We start from the raw sequence: 8,962 nt of genomic DNA on the forward strand, positions 1-8,962 counted from the left end.
AAAAAAATATTGAAAAGAAGCTTTGGGAAAATAAAAATCCAGTGGGAGCTTGGAGGAATTTATGGGGACATCTGGATTTTGGGGGTCAGGGGGACTCAAGCACCAGCATCAACCAGGATCTGGTGTTAATGTGGATTAAGTCAAATAAAAATTATATTAAAATGTAAAGATGCCACAGTACCATTGAAATCTGGGTAAAAGCAGAATAAATTCTGGTAGTTCTTGTCTTTTGGGGAAGCACCATGCAGCCCCACACTGGGGCATCCATCTGGGTTCAGGTCTGGAGTCACCCCCTCCAGGACACGGGGATGGGGGGAGCAGGAGATCCCTGGGACTGAAAAATATGGGAAAAGGATTGTGACCCTCAGCCCCGTGTCACTTGACAGTTCCATGTCACCCCTAAGCCCTGTGTCACACCTCAGGCCCAGGTCACCTCCCTGTTCCATGTCACCTCCGAGTCCTGTGTCACCTCAGCCGCTGTCACCCCCCCGCCCCCAGCCGATGTCACCACATCCTGGGGCCCTGCCAGCTGTGGGGTTGGGGGAGGGTGTGCCGTTCTTGTTCGTGCCGGTGGCAGGATCCGGCCGTGCTGTCCCCGCGATGCTGCCGGGGTGGCCGTGGCCCCGGGCCGGCCCCACCGTGTCCGTGCGGGCTCTGTTCAGTTACCGCTACCGGGCACAGGACGGGCGGGACGTGGCCATGGCCGCGGGCGAGCGGCTGCTGCTGCTCCGCAGGGCCACCCCGGACTGGTGGCAGGTGAGGCGACCCGGGGACCCCCCCTGGGCGCGCCCCTTCTTTGTCCCCGCCGCGTACGTAGCCGAGGAAGAGCCCGGGAACAGCGGGATCCAGAGCCCGGGGGCAGCCACGGGTGAGTGGGGAGGGGGGCACGGGCTGGGGAATGGGGGCTGGCAGGGGAACGGGAATGGGGAGGTCAGGGAATGGGGACACGGGGCTGGTAGGGAATGGGGTTAGGGGGCACATGGAAAACGGAGCTGCGGGGCTGAGAGGGCATTGGGAGTTCGGGGCGGGGTCACATTGGGGCTGGGGGCACCTTTGGGGCCACAGGGCTCGGAGGGGTCCGTGTGGGACACGAAAGACTGGAGTGTCACGGGCTGGGGAGCACAGGGACACCAGGGGTACTCAGGGTTGGGGACACTCTGGGGACACTGGAGCTGCGGTCTGGGGTTTTTTTTTTTGGGGGCCTGGGGGTGCCCCGGTGCTGCTCACGGGAGGTCCCGTGTGTCCCCCCAGGTCCCCCCCGTGCCGGTGGCCTCAGCACCAGAGAGCTGCCGGACACGGCCCCCTCTTCACCCCCGCGGTGCCAGTCCCAGGAGGACACTGGGGTGAGTGGGGACACCCCTCGGACACCCCGTGCTCCCCCCAGACCCCCCCCCCCTCGGACCCCCCCCGCGCTTGTGCCGGGGTTCGCTTGCCCCGTAGCCCCCCCCCCCCCGCCCTTGGCACCCCCCATTCCCTCACCCCCGTGTCCCCTCCTGCACCCCCATTCTCCAGTGGCATCCCTGCACCCTCCAACCCCCCCACCTTAAACCTCATTGCCCCCCCCCCCCCCCGCCGTTTCCCGCTGGCCGGAGCAGCGGAGGAAGTGGGGGTGGGGGGAGGGATTGGGGGGGCCGAGCTGCGCGGCAGCGCGGGGGGAAGGGGTCAGGAGGGGCCTGGGGGGGCAGGGGGCGTTAGGGGACACGGGGTGGGGGGCAGCGGTGGGGCTGCAGGGACAGCGGGCGCTGCCCATGTGCCCCATCCAGTTCAGTCCTGCCCTCCCCAGGTGTCCCCTCCGGGACCCGCCAAGGAGCGGAGACAGCGAGAGACCCCCCCAGTGCCGACAGGGCCCCCCCTGCAGGTTTTGGGGTCCTGGGAGCGGCACCGGGACCCCGAGAGCGGCCGCTGCTTCTTCTACAGCCCCGAGAGCGGCATCAGTTCTTGGAAGCCCCCCCGGCGGCACCGGGCGGGTACGGGGCGGGGGGACCCCGAAACCAGGTGGGCACGGGAGCATTGGGTACCGGGAGGGTGGGCACGGGGTTCAGGGGAACCGGGGCTCGGCCAGGCTGCCCCCAGTGAGGTCTGAACCCCCAGCGAGGTCTGTACCCCCCCAAACAGGGGGGTTTTTGGGGTCTGTGCCAGGCTGGAGGATGGGGTGCTGCCAGTGCCCAGGGGGGCTCTGCTGGGGTGGGGGTCGGGCACCCCAACCTGCCCCCCTGCCATACAGGGTTCGGGGGTGCCCCTCACCTGCACCCCCAGACCCCACCCTCCTGTCTCCCTTGCCTGAACTGTTGCCTGGAAAGGCTGACCTGGAACAGAGACCAGACAGAGCAAAAGGAATAAAATCGGGATTTATTGAAAGGATCCACCTTGGGCAGTGCCAGAGCCCGGCCAGGGCTACACCCAAATCAAACCCAAGATGGATCCTGGTCACGAATTTTACACTTTTATAAGTTTTGGTTCAGCTTGGGGTCAGTTATCCAGCCACAGCCCCAGGCTTTGAAGTCTCAGCCCCCTGGCTTGCCCCCTTCCCTTAGCCATTGTTTATGATTTTTGGGTACCAGCTGTCCTTGGTTCACCAGTTATAAAGGAATTTTTTGTATAACTACCCTGTGAAGGGAACTTACACCTAATACGAACATTTAGAGTTACACACTAAGCAGCAGAGATTGTGAAAAACATGAAAGCTAAAACCCAAGGCATAATTTCCCCCCTTTAGAGGCTTAACAAGGCCTCTACCTTGTCAAGTCTCTATTCCAAACATCTACTAATAATAGATATTTAATAATATATCTAACAATAGTAAGTAACAACAGATAATAGTAAATAAATATCTAGCAATGGGTAAGTATTTAACAGTAATTAACCAACAATAACAATAATAAAAGCATCACCTCCTTGCCCCCCCTGTTCCCCAGTGTCCCCTGTCCTGTCCCCAACTCCTCGATCCTCCCAATTTCTCCACCCCTGCCCCCCCGCCCCCCCGGTATTTTCTGTCTCCATCCTTCGGGAGGGTGACCTGGGGGTGGAGAGGGGCACGGGGGGGGTAATGGGGAGAGTTTGGGGTTTTTGGGGGGGTCTCCCACGCTGTCCCTGCTCCCAGCAAGTGACCCATGGCCGAACCCTTCCCCTCCACCTGTGAGTGGAGATGTGAGGCAGTCGGGGTGGGCACAGGGGGGTGGGCGCTGACCCTGACCCCTCCCGTGGGTGCGAGGTCACCCAGGAGGCTCAGGTGGGGGGAGGGGGCGGGGATGGGGTCGGTGTGGGTGTGCTCCGGGCTGGGGTCCCCGGGGAGGGGCTCTCATGCAGGAGCTGTGCCGGGCTGGGGTCCCCGGGGCTTTTCTGGGGTCTGTGGTTGGGGTCTGTGCCAGGCTGGGGGATGGGGTGCTGCCAGTGCCCAGGGGGGCTCTGCTGGGGTGGGGGCTGGCCTGCCCCCCCCCCGCCCTACAGGTTTTGGGAGTCCCCCTCACATGCACCCCTAGGAAGTGCTGGGGGGCTCCTGGGTGGTGCTGGGTGGGAGCAGCCTCAGTGCCCGGGCAGCAGGACAGCAGCGTGGGGAGTGGGGGGCACAGGGGGGGACTCTGAGGCACTGGGGGGGCATGGGGGCAGCAGTGGGAGAGCGCTGGGAGGGGGTTTAGGGGGACTGTGGAGGAGTTTGGGGCGCTGTGGAGGTTGGGGGGGGACAGACACCCCTGACACCTGGTGCCCCACAGTGCCTGGGCTGCAGCTCCCCAAGAGCACAGTGCGTTTGTGGGGCCTTTGCTGGCCTGGACCCCCGACCCCCTGGAGCTGAAAGTTCTTGCAGGTGAGTGAACTGGGACCCCAGGATGGGGCTGGGGGCTCCAACCAGGGGCTGGGGGTTTCTCCAGGACAGCCCAGGGTGCCCCTGCATATGCAGGATCCCCAAAACTGAACAGAAATTGCTCTTTGTGTCCTTCCCTGGGGCTCAGCACAGATCCCCTTGGTTTAGGGGCACCCCCAGAGCCCCTCATTGCCCAGAAACTGCTCCCAGTGGCCTTCCTTGCCCTGTCACTCCCCTCCATCTCCCCTTGCACCCCACCAGTCCCATTTGCCCCCCACTTCTCCCCATCCCAGTATCCCTGTCCTGGGGTGACCCTGGCCGGGTGCTGAGCACCCACGAGAGCCCCTGGACAGAGGAGTGAGAGCTGAACAAAGGGTTCATGAGCTGAGATAAGGACCAAGAGAGATGGCTCACTATGCAAGATCAAGCATAAGAAAATAATGTAAATAATATAATATTTATATAATATAATAAAAATATTAAAATTATTATATTATATTATATTATATTATATTATATTATATTATATTATATTATATTATATTATATTAATATATACTATATAATATAGTATACATTATATATTATTTTTATTATCATAAATATATTTATGATGAATAATGACTTCCTCTCCTTGGCTCAATCCCAGAGCCCAACTGAGGATTCCTGGTTGGGCTCTCTGGGCAGAGGTGCTGCTGGCCCCATCTGTCCCCCAGGTGCTGGCACATTTTGGAGATCAGGAATGCTGGAAAAAGCTTATTCACCAGATACAACACGCTCATAGTTGTTACCTACTTTATTTTTTAAATCTATCTCTTAAAAATTGTTAATAAAATAAAAAAAATTGGAGTGGCCAAGTATCTGTGCAGTTCTTCAACATCATTCCCCAAGCAAAAAAACAGAACAGAAAGCAGCAAAAAGAAACCTCATCCATAAAACCTCCTACACCCACCCCCAAAGCCCCTCCAAAATCCATCTCATTTAATTTAATCTAATTTAATCTAATCTCATCTATCATCTACCACCTATCATCTATATATTATAATATATTTATATTATATTATATTATATTATATTATATTATATTATATTATATTATATTATATTATATTATATTATATTCATTTTTCTTCTATAGATCACCTATGATCTACCATCTATCAATCATCTATCAATTATCTATCAATCATCTATCAATTATCTACCATCTCTAATAACATCACTGCCCTGGCCTGGATGGAGCCACGAGGCCCCAAAGTTTCTCAGAGCATCTCCAGGGCTGGTTGGAGACATAGCTCAGGCTGGGGGACCCTGTCAAGCCCCCGGAACTGCTGCAGGGCAGGGAGCAGCTCCTGGATCTTTAGTCTATCTCTTAAAAATTGTTAACAAAATGAAAAAAATTTAAGTGGTCAACTATCTGTGCAGTTCTTCAACATCATTCCCCAAGCAAAAAAAATAGAACAGAAAGCAGCAAAAAGAAACCTCATCCATAAAACCCGCTACACCCACCCCCAAAGCCCCTCCAAAATCCATCTCATTGAATCTAATGTAATCTAATGTAATCCAATCTAATGTAATCCAATCTAATGTAATCTAATCTAATGTAATCTAATCTAATCTAATCGAGATCTAAGTGGACCAGAGAGTCCCAATCCATGACATCCCCACTGGGCAGAGAGGCCTGGATGTTTTCAGCCCCCTGCTCCACGGGGATGAAGCTGGAGAGGTTCTCTCCTGTCTCCTCGTGCCAGGCGGCCTCCAGGAAAGCCGTGGCCATCAGGGTTTCATCTAAGTCTTGCTTGGTAGGGCTGGGCTTGGGAAGGACTTGTTGCTGCCCTTGTGGCCAGCCCAGGTCCTGCTCTTGTGCCCTGGTTCCAGGCTGGATGGGATCTGGGAGCTGCAGATGCTCGAAGATAGAGAAATCTCCTTCCTCCAGGGGAAGGTTGAGCAGAGCTTCCCAGTCATCGCTGCCCTTCAGCTCCGTCAGCTCGGCCAGGTCTGTCAGCTCGGCCAGGTCTGTCAGCTCGGCCAGCTCCGTCAGCTCAGCCAGCTCCTCCTGGGTGTCTGAGGCACAGCTGGGGAGCCAAGAGGCCTCGGCCGGCGGCCAGGGCCAGGTCTGCTCGTTCTGCTGCCCCGCTTGGCTCTCGGCAGGATTCCAGCTCTGGCTGCTTTCAAACTCTTCAAACTCTCGGAGCAGCCGCTGCAGCTCCTCACCCACCTCGAGGCCGCTCTGGGAGCTGCTCAGAGTGACCGGGCTGGGGCCACGCTGGGCTTCTTGCTGGGTTCTTCTGCTGGAGGCTGCCGGGGTGCGCTCCAGAGGTGTCCCACGCCCTTTGAAGGTGCTGCTCTTGAGCCACTTGGCATACTGGGGGTGAAGCTTCCAAAAGGCGCCTCTGCCTGGCTCCCCCTTCTGCCGGGGCACCTTGATGAAGCGCTTGTTGATGCACAGGTTGTGCCGGATGGAGTTCTGGATGCAAAAGAGAACAAACCCCGGGGTTGAAGTCCTGCCAGTGGCATCCAGCACGGCCACGGGACCCTGCCTTGCAGGCTGGATGCTGTGCAAAGAGCCCTGGGCAGCACAGCCAGGGCTCCACATCTCCTCCTACCTGCCAGGTGGGATGAGCATGGCGGAAATAGCAGAAGTTGTCCCTGATCCACTTGCAGATGTCTGCCAGGGTGAGTTTGGGCTCCTTGCTGGCTTCCATGGCCATGCAGATGAGGGTGGCGTAGGAGTAGGGCGGCTTGAGGTGCGCGTTGTTCTTGTAGTCGATGCTCCCTGGGAGCGAAGGGGACCGCGGCGGGGTCGCGGTCACCGCGCTCGTGCTGGCCGTGGAGGACGCGGGCGAGCAGGGGATGTCGATGTAGTGGCAGAGCTCCTCAGAGGTCAGGGGAAAGCCTGAGCACTGGAAGTCCACCAGGCTCACCAGATTCTCCCAGATGCTGCAGCGATCGTCGGGGTCCTGCGAGATCGGGGCCAAGCCGATGTGGGCGCCCGTGAGGTTGGCCAGCCACATCAGGTCTGGCTCGCCACCGTGCTTCTCCTCCTCGCTGGAGCTCGATTGTTCCTGAGCTCTAAGCACGGGGCTGGGGCACATCATGCCTCGGCTGGGCGGCGTTCAGGTGAAGCGGAGGCGATGGACGGGGCCGGTGCTGCAGGGAGAAGAGGCAGAGGGTTGAGGTTCTGCGAGGAACCTGCCTGGCACCGGACAGAGCGAGGCCTGGGTGTTCCCAGTGCCGCGGGGTGAGACCCGTCCCTGGAGAGCCGCAACGCCAGCCCCGGGGGCCTTTAGCAGCCGTGAGGCTCGGGGAGATTCCCTCTAACCCCCGTGCCCCAGTGCCACGCCAAGCTCGCCGGGCTGGCACTGCCCAGCGAGATTTTGGCCACAGAAAGAATGAAAGAAATCAACATCCCCTCCCCGGCCTTCAACAGCACAAACCCATCCTTCCATCCCACCAAGCAAGGTTGTTTCTCCTGCCACGGGTAACAGGACGAGATCTCGGAGTCCAACACCTCGAGCCTAAAGACTCTAAAATACTCGTCTATCCTATCCCGTCCCCGCCACCAGCTTCCTTCTGTTTGATGCTATTGATTTGCCTTTTCTCCCTTCCCCTGGTCCCCAAAACCAACCCGTAGCAGCGGCGAGTGCCGGGAGCGACCCCAGGCGCAGCGTCCCTCCGAGCGAGCCGGCAGCTCCAGGCTTTGGGGAGCGCCGGGCGGGGGATGTGGCGCTGGATCCGGCTCCGGGCTGCAGAGCCGGAACGCGGGATGGCTTTTGAAGCAGGAGAGAGAGAGAAGGAGAGAGAAAAAGAGCGAAACAGAGCGGCCGGAGAGCAGCAGCGTCCGCTGACCCGGCTGCGGCAGCGTTGGGGCGGCGGGAGCGCTGCGGAACCTCGGGCGCGCGGGGGACGCCGCCGTTTGGGGCGTGGAGCTCGCGGGACGCTGCCAGGAACGGGCGTTTCGTCGCCCGGTGGCCAAACGGGCTCCTTGTGAGCTTCGCTCGGGTGCTTGAAGCCCCGCTCGCTGCAGACCCCCCCCCCCCCTCAGCCCCTGAAGGTGTCGTGCCGCAGCTTGCGCGGGTCAGGAGAGAGAGCTTGGATTTTGGAAGAGCAGGAGCACAGAAGGGATGAAAAACCGACGCGTGGAAAAGAAGAAAGAGCAAGCGCAGGGCGGTGGTCCCGGCGCTGGGGGGGCTCGCCTCCCTCCGGGATGCCCGGCAGGGGATGGTGCCCAGGGGTGCCGGGGGTCCCGCCGTGCCCAGAGCCGGGGTCGCAGCCAGCGCCAGCAGCCCCGAAGGTTCTGTCCTGCCCCCCCGGCGCACCCGCAGCCCTTTGGCTGTTCCCTGTGCCCCCACCCCGATTCTGGCACCTGATGGGTACCCACAGCCCTAAGGGTAAAGCTGGGGAGGAGGGGACTGGTGGAACCCCGAATTAAAGGATTAAAGGTGTGTGCCCTTGTTGAAATCACAAGATCGCAGCCAGATGTTTCTAAGAGAAATCCCCCACTGACCCCTGAGCCCCCTTGCCCTCCCCAAGGGTCTTCCCGAGCGCACTGCTCCCGGCCCCACTTCTCCTTTAGTGGCCTCCTTTTGAGATGGGCTCAGAGTTCCTCTCTTTGGCAAAGAAGCCACTTTTGGACTCATTCTTTGGGCAGTCATGGTGAATTCCATGGCTTTTCCCAATCAGCAGTTCCATGGGCTGGAGCTGTGGAAGTGGTACAGGGGGAATGCAAAAGCCGGGGCTGTTGAGCTTTTTCTCCTGGTACCTTTAGTCCCTGGCGCCGCTGAGTTGGATCCTGGTTCCATGTGACTGAAGGTTTGTGCGGGTACACGGAGCTGAGAAGGAAAGTGCAGATGCCAGGGGCAGTTCCATGGGTGCACTTGGCATTGGAGGCAGCCACAGCTCTCAGCTGGCACTTTGGTGAGCTGTGGTTTTGCCCGATGTTTTCAGGTTTGTAGCCGGATTCAGGGAGAGCCGAGGGGCTCCTGTGTCCTCTGGAGTGTGGCGCAGATAAGAGGTTGTACTTGGAAGGGGAAAATCAGCGCAATCTGCCTTTTCGAACCCAGTGGATTCAGATGCAGGGGCGTTTCCAACTTGGATACACACGTTGGGTGATTTAGAGACGAGAGAGGCGCGTTTGCTTCCTTTGCAAATCCACAGCGGCAT

General features: G+C 58.5%; 2 protein-coding genes across 2 annotated transcripts; one reads left to right on the forward strand and one right to left on the reverse strand.

Annotated features, from left to right (window-relative positions):
* The first annotated feature begins 243 nt into the window (after positions 1-243).
* LOC134054947 (rho GTPase-activating protein 9-like) lies at positions 244-4,578 on the forward strand. Its single transcript, XM_062511026.1, has 5 exons — positions 244-868; positions 1,252-1,343; positions 1,784-1,995; positions 3,711-3,802; positions 4,449-4,578. Exons 1-5 carry the CDS (start codon positions 391-393, stop codon positions 4,457-4,459), a joined length of 885 nt encoding a protein of 294 aa, XP_062367010.1. The 5' UTR covers positions 244-390; the 3' UTR covers positions 4,460-4,578.
* Positions 4,579-5,417: 839 nt separating this feature from the next.
* Positions 5,418-8,962, reverse strand: LOC134054835 (forkhead box protein J1-like). The gene is given in 5 exon segments (XM_062510830.1): positions 5,418-6,266; positions 6,406-6,904; positions 6,906-6,949; positions 8,859-8,912; positions 8,915-8,962. Coding segments are annotated over 5 exon segments (1,494 nt in total).

Source organism: Cinclus cinclus, chromosome 30 (genome assembly GCF_963662255.1).
Source record: "Cinclus cinclus chromosome 30, bCinCin1.1, whole genome shotgun sequence".
Classification (NCBI taxonomy): Eukaryota; Metazoa; Chordata; class Aves; order Passeriformes; family Cinclidae; genus Cinclus; species Cinclus cinclus.

What these genes read in the sequence shown, in the direction of transcription:
- LOC134054947 (XM_062511026.1), top strand. Translation starts at nt 391, where the DNA reads ATGTCACCCCTAAGCCCTGTGTCACACCTCAGGCCCAGGTCACCTCCC. An exon ending in GAGCCCGGGGGCAGCCACGG is followed by an intron (nt 869 to 1,251) that starts GTGAGTGGGGAG and finishes GTGTCCCCCCAG; the next exon opens with GTCCCCCCCGTGCCGGTGGC. An exon ending in CGGGGGGACCCCGAAACCAG is followed by an intron (nt 1,996 to 3,710) that starts GTGGGCACGGGA and finishes GGTGCCCCACAG; the next exon opens with TGCCTGGGCTGCAGCTCCCC.